General features: G+C 39.6%; 2 protein-coding genes across 4 annotated transcripts; one reads left to right on the top strand and one right to left on the bottom strand.

Annotated features, from left to right (window-relative positions):
* Positions 1 to 6547: 6547 nt before the first annotated feature.
* Positions 6548 to 9994, top strand: LOC124184215 (TNF receptor-associated factor 6). Of its 3 annotated transcripts, none has more exons than XM_046573665.1 (6): positions 6548 to 6853; positions 6947 to 7242; positions 7683 to 7813; positions 7958 to 8261; positions 8331 to 8494; positions 8612 to 9994. In XM_046573665.1, the coding sequence occupies exons 2-6, from the start codon at positions 7186 to 7188 to the stop codon at positions 9186 to 9188; spliced, it is 1233 nt and encodes a 410-aa protein (XP_046429621.1). In that variant the 5' UTR covers positions 6548 to 6853; positions 6947 to 7185; the 3' UTR covers positions 9189 to 9994. The 3 variants fall into 3 exon arrangements, with proteins under 3 accessions (XP_046429621.1, XP_046429622.1, XP_046429623.1); XM_046573666.1 differs by having other exon boundaries at positions 6652 to 6853; positions 8343 to 8494; XM_046573667.1 differs by lacking the exons at positions 6548 to 6853; positions 6947 to 7242 and adding an exon at positions 7446 to 7464.
* LOC124184218 (cysteine--tRNA ligase, cytoplasmic) lies at positions 9552 to 14974 on the bottom strand. Its single transcript, XM_046573672.1, has 10 exons — positions 14835 to 14974; positions 14498 to 14691; positions 13792 to 14134; positions 13523 to 13663; positions 13226 to 13436; positions 11793 to 12268; positions 11554 to 11698; positions 11271 to 11485; positions 10744 to 11097; positions 9552 to 10640 (listed from the first exon to the last, which is right to left on the bottom strand). The coding sequence occupies exons 2-10, from the start codon at positions 14680 to 14682 to the stop codon at positions 10524 to 10526; spliced, it is 2187 nt and encodes a 728-aa protein (XP_046429628.1). The 5' UTR covers positions 14683 to 14691; positions 14835 to 14974; the 3' UTR covers positions 9552 to 10523.
* Positions 14975 to 15088: the final 114 nt, after the last annotated feature.

Raw genomic sequence — 15088 nt, 5'->3', positions numbered from 1 at the left:
CAACAGGAGAGAAATGGCGAGCGAAAAAGCACCTGCTGAAAAATGTCGAAAATTCAGGTTCTGGTTTTTTGGCTGTAACTTCTGATGCGTTGATCGCAGCGTATTGGGACTGCGCCCAATCGATTTCTCTCGCAAAATTACATCCGAACAGTGCTACAATTAATTGATCCCAGCACTTTTCAAAATCGCGAAAATTTTTGCCAAAAACACAAAGGGGTTAGCCTTACTTTTTTTTTGGACAAAAAACTTTTGGTCTCAGATTCGATTTAAACGACCCTTATCTGACCAATTGGACCCTCAGGAACTCAGAACTCGCAGCGAAAAGAGCGTAGGACCAACAGGAGAGAAATGGCGAGCGAAAAAGCACCTGCTGAAAAATGTCGAAAATTCAGGTTCTGGTTTTTTGGCTGTAACTTCTGATGCGTTGATCGCAGCGTATTGGGACTGCGCCCAATCGATTTCTCTCGCAAAACTACATCCGATCTGTGCTACAATTAATTGATTCCAGCACTTTTCAAAATCGCGAAAATTTTCGCCAAAAACACAAAGGGGTTAGCCTTACTTTTTTTTTGGGCAAAAAACTTTTGGTCTCCGATTCGATTTAAACGACCCTTATCTGACCAATTGGACCCTCAGGAACTCAGAACTCGCAGCGAAAAGAGCGTAGGACCAACAGGAGTGAAATGGCGAGCGAAAAAGCACCTGCTGAAAAATGTCGAAAATTCAGGTTCTGGTTTTTTGGCTGTAACTTCTGATGCGTTGATCGCAGCGTATTGGGACTGCGCCCAATCGATTTCTCTCGCAAAATTACATCCGATCAGTGCTACAATTAATTGATTCCAGCACTTTTCAAAATCGCGAAAATTTTTGCCAAAACCACAAAGGGGTTAGCCTTACTTTTTTTTTGGGCAAAAAACTTTTGGTCTCAGATTCGATTTAAACGACCCTTATCTGACCAATTGGACCCTCAGGAACTCAGAACTCGCAGCGAAAAGAGCGTAGGACCAACAGGAGAGAAATGGCGAGCGAAAAAGCACCTGCTGAAAAATGTCGAAAATTCAGGTTCTGGTTTTTTGGCTGTAACTTCTGATGCGTTGATCGCAGCGTATTGGGACTGCGCCCAACCGATTTCTCTCGCAAAATTACATCCGATCAGTGCTACAATTAATTGATTCCAGCACTTTTCAAAATCGCGAAAATTTTTGCCAAAACCACAAAGGGGTTAGCCTTACTTTTTTTTTGGGCAAAAAACTTTTGGTCTCAGATTCGGTTTAAACGACCCTTATCTGACCAATTGGACCCTCAGGAACTCAGACCTCGCAGCGAAAAGAGCGTAGGACCAACAGGAGAGAAATGGCGAGCGAAAAAGCACCTGCTGAAAAATGTCGAAAATTCAGGTTCTGGTTTTTTGGCTGTAACTTCTGATGCGTTGATCGCAGCGTATTGGGACTGCGCCCAATCGATTTCTCTCGCAAAATTACATCCGATCAGTGCTACAATCAATTGATTCCAGCACTTTTCAAAATCGCGAAAATTTTCGCCAAAAACACAAAGGGGTTAGCCTTACTTTTTTTTTGGGCAAAAAACTTTTGGTCTCAGATTTGGTTTAAACGACCCTTATCTGACCAATTGGACCCTCAGGAACTCAGAACTCGCAGCGAAAAGAGCGTAGGACCAACAGGAGAGAAATGGCGAGCGAAAAAGCACCTGCTGAAAAATGTCGAAAATTCAGGTTCTGGTTTTTTGGCTGTAACTTCTGATGCGTTGATCGCAGCGTATTGGGACTGCGCCCAATCGATTTCTCTCGCAAAACTACATCCGATCAGTGCTACAATTAATTGATTCCAGCACTTTTCAAAATCGCGAAAATTTTCGCCAAAAACACAAAGGGGTTAGCCTTACTTTTTTTTTGGGCAAAAAACTTTTGGTCTCAGATTCGATTTAAACGACCCTTATCTGACCAATTGGACCCTCAGGAACTCAGAACTCGCAGCGAAAAGAGCGTAGGACCAACAGGAGAGAAATGGCGAGCGAAAAAGCACCTGCTGAAAAATGTCGAAAATTCAGGTTCTGGTTTTTTGGCTGTAACTTCTGATGCGTTGATCGCAGCGTAATGGGACTGCGCCCAACCGACTTCTCTCGCAAAATTACATCCGATCAGTGCTACAATTAATTGATTTCAGCACTTTTCAAAATCGCGAAAATTTTCGCCAAAAACACAAAGGGGTTAGCCTTACTTTTTTTTTGGGCAAGAAACTTTTGGTCTCAGATTCGGTTTAAACGACCCTTATCTGACCAATTGGACCCTCAGGAACTCAGAACTCGCAGCGAAAAGAGCGTAGGACCAACAGGAGAGAAATGGCGAGCGAAAAAGCACCTGCTGAAAAATGTCAAAAATTCAGGTTCTGGTTTTTTGGCTGTAACTTCTGATGCGTTGATCGCAGCGTAATGGGACTGCGCCCAATCGACTTCTCTCGCAAAATTACATCCGATCAGTGCTACAATTAATTGATTCCAGCACTTTTCAAAATCGCGAAAATTTTCGCCAAAAACACAAAGGGGTTAGCCTTACTTTTTTTTTGGGCAAAAAACTTTTGGTCTCAGATTCGGTTTAAACGACCCTTATCTGACCAATTGGACTTTCAGGAACTCAGAACTCGCAGCGAAAAGAGCGTAGGACCAACAGGAGAGAAATGGCGAGCGAAAAAGCACCTGCTGAAAAATGTCGAAAATTCAGGTTCTGGTTTTTTGGCTGTAACTTCTGATGCGTTGATCGCAGCGTAATGGGACTGCGCCCAATCGACTTCTCTCGCAAAATTACATCCGATCAGTGCTACAAGTAATTGATTCCAGCACTTTTCAAAATCGCGAAAATTTTCGCCAAAAACACAAAGGGGTTAGCCTTACTTTTTTTTTGGGAAAAAAACTTTTGGTCTCAGATTCGATTCAAACGACCCTTATCTGACCAATTGGACCCTCAGGAACTCAGAACTCGCAGCGAAAAGAGCGTAGGACCAACAGGAGAGAAATGGCGAGCGAAAAAGCACCTGCTGAAAAATGTCGAAAATTCAGGTTCTGGTTTTTTGGCTGTAACTTCTGATGCGTTGATCGCAGCGTATTGGGACTGCGCCCAATCGATTTCTCTCGCAAAACTACATCCGATCAGTGCTACAATTAATTGATTCCAGCACTTTTCAAAATCGCGAAAATTTTCGCCAAAAACACAAAGGGGTTAGCCTTACTTTTTTTTTGGGCAAAAAACTTTTGGTCTCCGATTCGATTTAAACGACCCTTATCTGACCAATTGGACCCTCAGGAACTCAGAACTCGCAGCGAAAAGAGCGTAGGACCAACAGGAGAGAAATGGCGAGCGAAAAAGCACCTGCTGAAAAATGTCGAAAATTCAGGTTCTGGTTTTTTGGCTGTAACTTCTGATGCGTTGATCGCAGCGTATTGGGACTGCGCCCAATCGATTTCTCACGCAAAACTACATCCGATCAGTGCTACAATTAATTGATTCCAGCACTTTTCAAAATCGCGAAAATTTTCGCCAAAAACACAAAGGGGTTAGCCTTACTTTTTTTTTGGGCAAAAAACTTTTGGTCTCAGATTCGGTTTAAACGACCCTTATTTGACCAATTGGACCCTCAGGAACTCAGAACTCGCAGCGAAAAGAGCGTAGGACCAACAGGAGAGAAATGGCGAGCGAAAAAGCACCTGCTGAAAAATGTCGAAAATTCAGGTTCTGGTTTTTTGGCTGTAACTTCTGATGCGTTGATCGCAGCGTATTGGGACTGCGCCCAATCGATTTCTCTCGCAAAATTACATCCGATCAGTACTACAATTAATTGATTCCAGCACTTTTCAAAATCGCGAAAATTTTTGCCAAAACCACAAAGGGGTTAGCCTTACTTTTTTTTTGGGCAAAAAACTTTTGGTCTCAGATTCGATTTAAACGACCCTTATCTGACCAATTGGACCCTCAGGAACTCAGAACTCGCAGCGAAAAGAGCGTAGGACCAACAGGAGAGAAATGGCGAGCGAAAAAGCACCTGCTGAAAAATGTCGAAAATTCAGGTTCTGGTTTTTTGGCTGTAACTTCTGATGCGTTGATCGCAGCGTATTGGGACTGCGCCCAATCGATTTCTCTCGCAAAACTACATCCGATCAGTGCTACAATTAATTGATTCCAGCACTTTTCAAAATCGCGAAAATTTTCGCCAAAAACACAAAGGGGTTAGCCTTACTTTTTTTTTGGGCAAAAAACTTTTGGTCTCAGATTCGATTTAAACGACCCTTATCTGACCAATTGGACCCTCAGGAACTCAGAACTCGCAGCGAAAAGAGCGTAGGACCAACAGGAGAGAAATGGCGAGCGAAAAAGCACCTGCTGAAAAATGTCGAAAATTCAGGTTCTGGTTTTTTGGCTGTAACTTCTGATGCGTTGATCGCAGCGTATTGGGACTGCGCCCAATCGATTTCTCTCGCAAAATTACATCCGAACAGTGCTACAATTAATTGATTCCAGCACTTTTCAAAATCGCGAAAATTTTCGCCAAAAACACAAAGGGGTTAGCCTTACTTTTTTTTTGGGCGAAAAACTTTTGGTCTCCGATTCGATTTAAACGACCCTTATCTGACCAATTGGACCCTCAGAAACTCAGAACTCGCAGCGAAAAGAGCGTAGGACCAACAGGAGAGAAATGGCGAGCGAAAAAGCACCTGCTGAAAAATGTCGAAAATTCAGGTTCTGGTTTTTTGGCTGTAACTTCTGATGCGTTGATCGCAGCGTATTGGGACTGCGCCCAATCGATTTCTCTCGCAAAATTACATCCGATCAGTGCTACAATTAATTGATTCCAGCACTTTTCAAAATCGCGAAAATTTTCGCCAAAAACACAAAGGGGTTAGCTTTACTTTTTTTTTGGGCGAAAAACTTTTGGTCTCCGATTCGATTTAAACGACCCTTATCTGACCAATTGGACCCTCAGAAACTCAGAACTCGCAGCGAAAAGAGCGTAGGACCAACAGGAGAGAAATGGCGAGCGAAAAAGCACCTGCTGAAAAATGTCGAAAATTCAGGTTCTGGTTTTTTGGCTGTAACTTCTGATGCGTTGATCGCAGCGTATTGGGACTGCGCCCAATCGATTTCTCTCGCAAAATTACATCCGATCAGTGCTACAATTAATTGATTCCAGCACTTTTCAAAATCGCGAAAATTTTCACCAAAAACACAAAGGGGTTAGCCTTACTTTTTTTTTGGGCAAAAAACTTTTGGTCTCAGATTCGATTTAAACGACCCTTATCTGACCAATTGGACCCTCAGGAACTCAGAACTCGCAGCGAAAAGAGCGTAGGACCAACAGGAGAGAAATGGCGAGCGAAAAAGCACCTGCTGAAAAATGTCGAAAATTCAGGTTCTGGTTTTTTGGCTGTAACTTCTGATGCGTTGATCGCAGCGTAATGGGACTGCGCCCAATCGACTTCTCTCGCAAAATTACATCCGATCAGTGCTACAATTAATTGATTTCAGCACTTTTCAAAATCGCGAAAATTTTCGCCAAAAACACAAAGGGGTTAGCCTTACTTTTTTTTTGGGCAAGAAACTTTTGGTCTCAGATTCGGTTTAAACGACCCTTATCTGACCAATTGGACCCTCAGGAACTCAGAACTCGCAGCGAAAAGAGCGTAGGACCAACAGGAGAGAAATGGCGAGCGAAAAAGCACCTGCCGAAAAATGTCAAAAATTCAGGTTCTGGTTTTTTGGCTGTAACTTCTGATGCGTTGATCGCAGCGTAATGGGACTGCGCCCAATCGACTTCTCTCGCAAAATTACATCCGATCAGTGCTACAATTAATTGATTCCAGCACTTTTCAAAATCGCGAAAATTTTCGCCAAAAACACAAAGGGGTTAGCCTTACTTTTTTTTTGGGCAAAAAACTTTTGGTCTCAGATTCGGTTTAAACGACCCTTATCTGACCAATTGGACTTTCAGGAACTCAGAACTCGCAGCGAAAAGAGCGTAGGACCAACAGGAGAGAAATGGCGAGCGAAAAAGCACCTGCTGAAAAATGTCGAAAATTCAGGTTCTGGTTTTTTGGCTGTAACTTCTGATGCGTTGATCGCAGCGTAATGGGACTGCGCCCAATCGACTTCTCTCGCAAAATTACATCCGATCAGTGCTACAATTAATTGATTCCAGCACTTTTCAAAATCGCGAAAATTTTCGCCAAAAACACAAAGGGGTTAGCCTTACTTTTTTTTTGGGAAAAAAACTTTTGGTCTCAGATTCGATTCAAACGACCCTTATCTGACCAATTGGACCCTCAGGAACTCAGAACTCGCAGCGAAAAGAGCGTAGGACCAACAGGAGAGAAATGGCGAGCGAAAAAGCACCTGCTGAAAAATGTGGAAAACACAGCTTTTCGTTTTATGGCTGTAACTTTTGATACGCTTATCGCAGCCGATTTAGACCGCGCGCAGTCACTAGCTCTGAAAAAATCGATGATACGAGCACTGTCAAAAATCGGCTAAACTTCGACTGAAGAAACATTCAAAGGCCTTGCGTTTTGCGCAAATTTGGAAGGAATAATCTTTCTGTGTATCATGAAGCCAAAGGCATCCCTTTCGAATAATGGGACTCTTTTGAATGTCAATAATCACATCAAGAATCAGCTCGTTAGACGAAGATCAGAGGTAATGCGTTTACATCTTTTGACGCGATGCTTTCATCAACTCATGACTGTGTTTCATCATCACTATCAGAGACGGAATATCACCATATACTCCAGGAACATATTCCTTCCCATCTTTTGCAAATGACAACCGGTTGCCACCTATGTATGCAAAGAAGTTTGTATTTTAAAGTGCCAGATTGCCGGCAACTAATAATACTTTCTTCTGAACCGCCTTATTATTTGCACCTTCTCTTCCCCCACTTTGCAGCGCCTATTCACTGGCAACTTTCGACATTCCATTCATGCTGAGCAACGTTGTGTTACGCGTTGTGTTAATGTACGTCGATGGTGTGGTCAGGTAGTGTCGTACATTCGTGGTTCTGTTCCTTGCTGGAAGCAGGTGGAAGCAGCTGGGAAGAAACCCGTTAATGAATGCTGCTAATCTTGTTACGTACGGTCCCTATTCTTCTTTGCAACAAATTGATGTCATGATAACAGTTGCAAGAAATGGCATCATTTAATGATCTAAACAAGCATTGTAAGGACGCCGAACCAAACGTTGCTGTAAGTAGGACGTTGTCACTACAGATCTATGCTGTAGTCACTATCATTACGAAATCTACGGTACAGGTTATTTAGTTTATTTGATTGGAGCGTACTCAATATTTCTACAAGGATATTGGTATAAACCCCTCATAGTTATTTCCAACTTGAGGAATATACCGACCCTATATTGTGTGAGTTAACCTCACACTTGGATTGTTGTCTCCCTCTGTACTTACTCATGTAAATGTATTTTGCTACGATACAACTAATGTAGAGTATTGAATAGTTGATAGGAGATTGTCAACGCCCTCTTATTTTACGTATTCTACAGAAGCTCCAATCTGTGTTCCAAGGGCAAGACATTGTGAAGAATCCACTGTATTTTCATGTGACACATCAAATCCTACTCTCAGTCCCAACAATTTAATACATTGACAGTTTTTTTCTTTCCTTTACAGAATACGGAAAATAACAAAGCGGATTTAGAATCTCGATTTGAATGTCCTATTTGCCTGACCTGGTTACGCGACCCAGTACTAACTTCATGTGGTCATAAGTTTTGTGCCCAATGCATTAATATGTGGCTGCGGTAAGTATAGTCTCATTGAAAAAACTTTTTTGTCTGTAGATATCACTGCTTCCTCAGAATTACCACTACAGATGAGTTATTGACTCCAAAAAATGAGCAAATTCAAATAGTTTTCTCTACTGTGGTGAATTCTGTTTCCTATAGGAAAAAAGGTACGTGCTGTCCTGTGGATAGTCAACCGTTACAGCCGGAGAGTGATTTATTCCCAGATCTCTTCACACGACGAGAAATATCCCAACAACGAGCACATTGTCCCTACCAAAAATTTGGATGTGCCATCGAATTATCGCCCATTGACATAGACAGTCATATGAATAAATGTGACTTTAGAAGACAAGTTGGTGAACATGTTTCATGCCCATTTAAATCCATTGGATGCTCTGATATTATTATTTCGGAAGAAGAACTGAAAACGCATTTGGAACATTCAACAAGCTCACATCTCACTGTAAGTGCAATACTCAAGACATTGCATTGATCAACATTTCATAACGCTACCAAATGATTAAACAACTAGGAAATTTTGCAGTTAGTGGCGAAGGTCATTCCAAAATTAACCTCCTTGGAACAAACTGGTTCAAGTACCAGAGCCATGGAATACAAATGGTGGGACCCACCCCCAAAAAAAAATTTGCTCTCAACCCAAGATGAGCCATGTCCAGATTGGCAGGAATTAGTCAAGTAAATTCACTTGTGAATTGATAACCACAATTCATCATCACGAATCAAATGATTTAAATTACTATTGCTTTCTATGGAAAATCAACTACACTTTACAGACGGTTTTTTTCTGCACAGAACACTCTACGAGAGGATCGTAGTCTTGGAGCAGCAGAACCGTGAGCTCACCATAAGTCTTTCTAATCAGCAAAATCATCTATCTTCCATCCGGACTTCAGTACGATATAATGACGAAGAGATGATTCTGCGCTATTGCAACGGTCTTTATATTTGGAAGCTTGACTCGTTTAGAGAGAAACTTGAGATCATGATAACTGATTCTCTAAAAATGTTTTACAGTCCTGGATTCTATACATCTCCTAATGGTTACAAAATTTGTGCTAGGATAAATGTATCTTCTAAAGATCCTCGCTACTTGTCTCTCTTAATTCACATGATGCATTCGGAAAATGATGATGCATTAGACTGGCCGTTTAATGGGTCGATTAGTTTTGTACTAGTTCATCCCGTGGATTCCGAACGTAATATACGAGATACTACATTCTCCAAACCTGAACTAGAGGCATTTAAAAAACCGACTTGTGAATTGAACAAGCGAAGTTTCGGGTATACGGAATTTGTTTTAATCAAGGATTTAGTTGAATTTTTACGAGAAGACAGTATGATTATGAGAGTGGAAGTTAAACCAATTTAGATATTCCTCAACAGAGTTTATTGAAATTTACGTAATTTCCATATAACCCACAGTACGGCTAAGTAAACCCCAAAACAGGTTGAACTGGTATTCGTTGTAATATCACTTTTTTACTCCAAAGGACTATGTCCAGTTCAGATACAATTTGCCAAGCAATTATCACAATGCAAGTCGAAATAGCCGACGCTTCTGCTGCAATGCAAGGGACCTTAGCATGGCGTTGAGTTACCGGCTTGTCAATTCAAGGCTCTGTCCAGGCTACCGATAATTTTATTGTCCAGCCTTATACATGACATGTACATGTAAGGAAGAAGTATGTTCCGCCCAATTGAATCTTTCAAAAAATAATACTACACAATTACATCTCCTTGTACTAGTTTATTAAATTATAGTAAAGTATTGCGAATGTTATTAGAATAAATAATTTATGAAAATTCACACGCAATTCTTTCCTTCTACCTCTAATAAATACTATGCAATTTTTATAATTATCATTGTTCACGTAGTAAATTTTAGTTGTAAATGTGGGCTTCTAACTTAGAATATCCGATATTTTTCAAACACTTCACGCGTTTCTCAGAACCTGAAAAAATGGCAAAGATTATGTTTTTCCCCTTAATTCCATTTATGAACAATCAACAAAATTGAATTTGTTGCTGATGGCTTCAGTTTCTCATCTAAGTATATGATTCAAATAAACACAGATGTCTGGCGATAGAATCTACCGCGCTAGCTGTACGAATGGGGAATTCCATGCTCTAAAATTATTCAACAGTGTTTCTGTTACGTAAAACTGTCTGTGAGAAGATCAAAAGCAAAATCCAAGATTGGAAGGTGTGCAGCCTAATCATAACGGCGTGGAATTCTCCATGTATTAAATTTAGCATATTATTATAATATCCACATGGAATTGGATAAATGGTATAAAGACCAAAAATGAAATTTTAGTACTATTATTTAAGGTATTGCATGTAATTCAATTATAAGTAATAACTAAAGCAATGAATGAAACATTCTTGGTGTGTTGAAATACCTCTAAGGATACAACTAGCGTAGTCTACCTTGAGATCATTTTGGATTTGTATCTCAACATTTATATTGATCCGATCTGTACGAATACACTTTTTCTTTTGATACTTGATTATCTGGTACTCTTCGCAAAAAGATCCTCTACGCCACAAATCTGCCTTATGTTTTTAATTTAAAGAGAATAGGCAGTCACTATAAAAGTGAAAAATACAATATCTGTCATAAAATGTCTGTAAGATAGACTCCGGTAAGTTTCATGCCGCTGTATACACTAGATGCCACAACCGTTGTTAACTATACGCCATTTTAGAGGGTGGCTAGAGACGTGGCATGGTTTGTCTCCTGAGTCTTTTGAATCTTCTGCAACCTTTTTAACCGATCCGGATGGATTTTTTTTCCTTCAATGTCGTGAGTTGGTAGTCCCTGAAAATCATTTGAAATTCTAGTATGTAATACCTATCACGATTTTACGTGATGGATTCATTCTGCTTCCACCTATAATGAGTCTAATATTCGTAATTGTTACCTTATCATCGTATTCAGAGAATTTTCCTTCTTCAAGCTTGAACATCTCACTCGGTGGTATTTTATTTTTGGCGTCTCTTGCTGCTTTTCTTTTTTCTTTTTCTGCAGCTTTTACAGTTTTCAGTAGTCTTTTAGCCTCTTTTTCTTTGAGTAAAGTTTCCTTGTCAACCATCTTCACAATACTAGCTTTGCCTTCGTGATCTTCCAATCTTACACCAACATTTGGTAGAATCTCATCTCGCAATCGATCGCATTCTTCAAGAATATTGGTAGCCTTCAAAGTTCTCGCTAGAGATCTTACGCTTCCTCGGAAATCCGCACAAATCTCCAAGTATGGCATTACTTTTTCCTCAATCTGAGTAGACGTAAATGATAAACATCAGGGGAATTTCTCTTCAAGCAATGATACAATATTAATGGCAAACTGAGCGTGGATGTATAAGAACAAAATGAGAGCCGTTCTTTTCGAATGGAATCAGTTGTTTCAAACACGAGTATTGTATAGAAATTGCTTCATTACATACTTACGTTATTACTTTCGTTATTATCGCAAGTAAGAGGAAACCCAATGTTGGCATGTTGGAAATTAGGAATTGCACCAAAAACAGAAAGTATTTTTGTGATGTACACGGCAATGTCGCGAAGCAATAAGTTATTCAAACCTGTACTATCCCTCATGTAGATGTTGCTGTGTGCAACAATATCCCTCAAAGCATCCAGTACCGATCTAGTGTCAATGTTGTCTGTAAAATTATTAGAACATTATTATAACTCATGCATTTCTTGAACATTAATAAACATGACAACTTACCACAAAGAGCGGCATGTACAGAATCCTTTGTAGTGCAAAACTTGTTATAAAGTTCTAGTTCAGCCTTGTTCCACTTACTAAAAGTATTCAAAGTCGTATTATTGCTCATGTGCCTAGTCCTATTTTTAACATTGAGAAAGAATTCCTACAAAGAAAAAGAGTAGATGTGAAGATTGGTATACATCTGAAGAGAAATGAAATTCTAAAATCCAAATTTGTGCATTTAAGAATAGACTTACATTCAAAAACTTTTCATATTGGATAGCCATTTCCATCGTATTATCGCTATAATCTAACGTATCCTTCCAAGAATGCAGAAGAAATGCTAGCCGGAGCTGCCTTGCTGTATGTTTTTTCAAAGCGTCTTGAATGGTCACAAAGTTTTTCAAGGATTTCGACATCTTGCATCCTGATATTGTCAAATGACCGGAGTGCAAAAAATATCTCACCCAGTGTGAATTATCAAAATATGCTTCAGCTTGTGCCAACTCGTTATCATGATGTGGAAACTTTAAATCCACCCCACCCGTATGAATATCTAGACTTTCCCCACAGATCGCAGAAGCCATAACTGAACATTCTATGTGCCATCCAGGCCGACCCTTACCCCACGGGCTGTTCCACCAAGGTTCGCCTGCCTTTGAGCATTTCCAGAGAGCAAAATCTGTTGGCGATCGTTTTTCAGAGAGACGATCTTCAGAAATGCACAAGTCACCTACGAGGAGAGATATAAAACTTTGTATATCTATGATGAATTTGCTCATTCATTTGTTGTCTGAAATTTAATAGCCATGGTAAATAATGCAGTGATTTTTAGTAGTTGGGAAGTGGGTGGGGAAGGAGGGCCTGCCTTACTTCTTCCCTCTCCGCCCCCTTACCCCCATCAGCTCTTGGTGCTGATGGAACTAGGTCCGTCACTTCGTCTTATCTTCATTTCAAGGTTTCGTGCACTGAAATCTACTCCTGAGACGTCCAAAATGGATGTGTGGATGATGAATGCTCATGTTAGTTCAGATTGCCAACTCCTGAAGTGCCTGGAACGTCGAGATGAAGACGAGAAGAAGCGTTTGACCTAGTCGCACCAACGCCAAGGGGGGCAGAAAAGGAGGAAGTAAAGTGGGCCTTCCTCCCCCTGTCACTCCCCAATTCCTAAACATCACTATGCATGATTCATTCATAATCGATACACTAATTTTATATGCATTAAAAATACCTTGAAAACTAGACGAGTTGGTCATATTAAATCTTATATTACAAGCATTCTTATTACTTTGAGAGGCTGATATAAGGCTTAACAGCTTTAAGTCGCGGTTAAGGAAATTAAGAAAAATTATCAAATAATGTTTGTCAATGTTGCATCATATTACATGTTTGGGGAATTATAACTCTTTATCTATGTGCCTGAAGTCAATCAGATTATGGACATGGACAGACAATGAATATGGCTTATCAACTGAAATGTAATGATAAAAATTACATTCAATTTTATTCACCGGTGTTGGTTAAGCGACTTTAAATTGTGTATCATTTTATAATGCTATCAATTAGATGCAAAAATCATCACTACTTCTGAAATTTCTCTCTACAATACTGGTATACAGTTGAGAATCATCATTCACACGTTCAATCCACATACACAAAAGTCAAAGGTAACTGTAATAATTGTGATCACCTTCTCCTTCTTGCAAACTGTTGGCATCTCCATAAGCCTCGGGAACAAGTTTGGCATAATGATGATTATCCCGTTTATCAAAGCCACTCACATCAAAGTAAACAGAACCATTACTTTCGTACGCAAGATTATTAGCAATGATTTTTTTGATATAATCTATAATTTCAGGAATGTATTCACTAACTCTGGTCAGCACATTCGGTCGCAACACCTGGAAAATGTGCGATTTTTTAAGAGCGCTAGAATTATAATTAGAACTGCTTCTTTCCATTAATGTTAATATGTATCAAGGCTTACATTAAGGGCATCCATATCTTTGTGATACTCTGTCTCCCAGTACTGCGGAAGCTTGCTAAAGATGGAATTTTCAGTAACTGTAGATCCCTTTTCTCTATCAAGCCATTCAGCAAGAGGATCCCTGGCTTGGTTCAGTAAGGCCTGCAAAATCAATTCCGATATTCCATCTGGTTAGATCCCTGAGTAGGCAGCTCCATTTGATTGATGTAAAATTTACTCAATTTTTAATTAAATTGAATAAAAGTGTGAGGAATAATATCTTCCCTTACATTCTGGGACTCTTTCAACTTGACTTGGTCATTTTCTTTAACAGCCTTTTCAAGATCTTCCACTGCCATGGTAATTTTCTTCAGCATTGTTTCCATCATACAGGTCTTGTCGGGATCAGAGGTAGACCTGACTGTACCTTCAAATGCCGTCCTCACCTTCTTCGCGTCATCCAGTACTTTGTCGAGATTGTGGTTTTCTTTGATGTACTCTTCGTACAAGTGGTTTTGTCTTGCTCTTTTTATAATTTTGTCATCAATATCGGTGATATTCATCACGTATAAGACATCATAGCCAAAGTAGTCGGAGAGTACACGTCGCAATATATCAAAAGATATATAAGACCTGAACATATGAAATTCAACATATTTGTTGGGAAAGCTTAAACCTGTTAATAGTTATTGATATTCGATAACACAATCTCTGACACTAACATTCTGTAAGCATATCAAATGTGAGCGAACAAAACAAAGATAAAATGTTTTTATTAACATTGCCCAATAATAATGCTGTTGATTGGAAGCTTCTTGTCTCAAATTTGTATGATCAACTTCTTTAACGACAGCAGAAATTTTTTTCAATTAATGAAAATAAACAAAATGTAATAAACGAAGACCTCATTTTATTATCCTGCTAATACATGGTACTAATGAAATATTGGAAGAAAATTCAAGGGGAAGATGCATTCTAAATAAACAATAAGTATACCTAGCGTGGCCCATATGTGAAGCGTCGTACACCGTTGGACCGCAACTGTACCAGTAAACTCTATTCCCATTTTGAGGTATGAATTCCTCTTTTTGTCGAGTTAGACTATTGAAAAGTTTCAGAGTCAGACGAGATTTGGTATCTGGTGGACTCCATGACGGTTGCGAACGTTTGTTGTTAGACATATCGAAAGCCTGTTTGGAACGTATTATTTACAGAAAATAACGATCATTTGCGGTCAAATATTTTCAATTAAGAGAACAATTCGAGTGTTGAAATAAAACAAACCTGGTTTAGCAATGAAAGGTATTACATGTAAAAACAAATCTCAACTCACCGAAAAGACGAAACAAGAGATGAAGAATCGAATTTAAATAGTTCGTTAATTAGGAGTATAAATAAAGACCGCCCTGGTGTCAGCTCTGACCCACGCCTTAAAACGCCATTTACGACGCAAGTAAAAATTCTCAAGTAACCGTGTCAACCGTCAACCGTCAACCGTCAACATCCACACACTTATTTATGATGCAGTGATATTAGCGCAAAAGTGATCTAGAGTCAGTATTGTTTGCTTATCTTTTGAATTTATTC

The sequence above is a fragment of the Neodiprion fabricii genome, chromosome 6 (assembly GCF_021155785.1).
Source record: "Neodiprion fabricii isolate iyNeoFabr1 chromosome 6, iyNeoFabr1.1, whole genome shotgun sequence".
Lineage (NCBI taxonomy): Eukaryota > Metazoa > Arthropoda > Insecta > Hymenoptera > Diprionidae > Neodiprion > Neodiprion fabricii.
The sequence above is the reverse complement of the archived record's forward strand: the minus strand, read 5'-3'. Positions and strand labels throughout refer to the sequence as shown.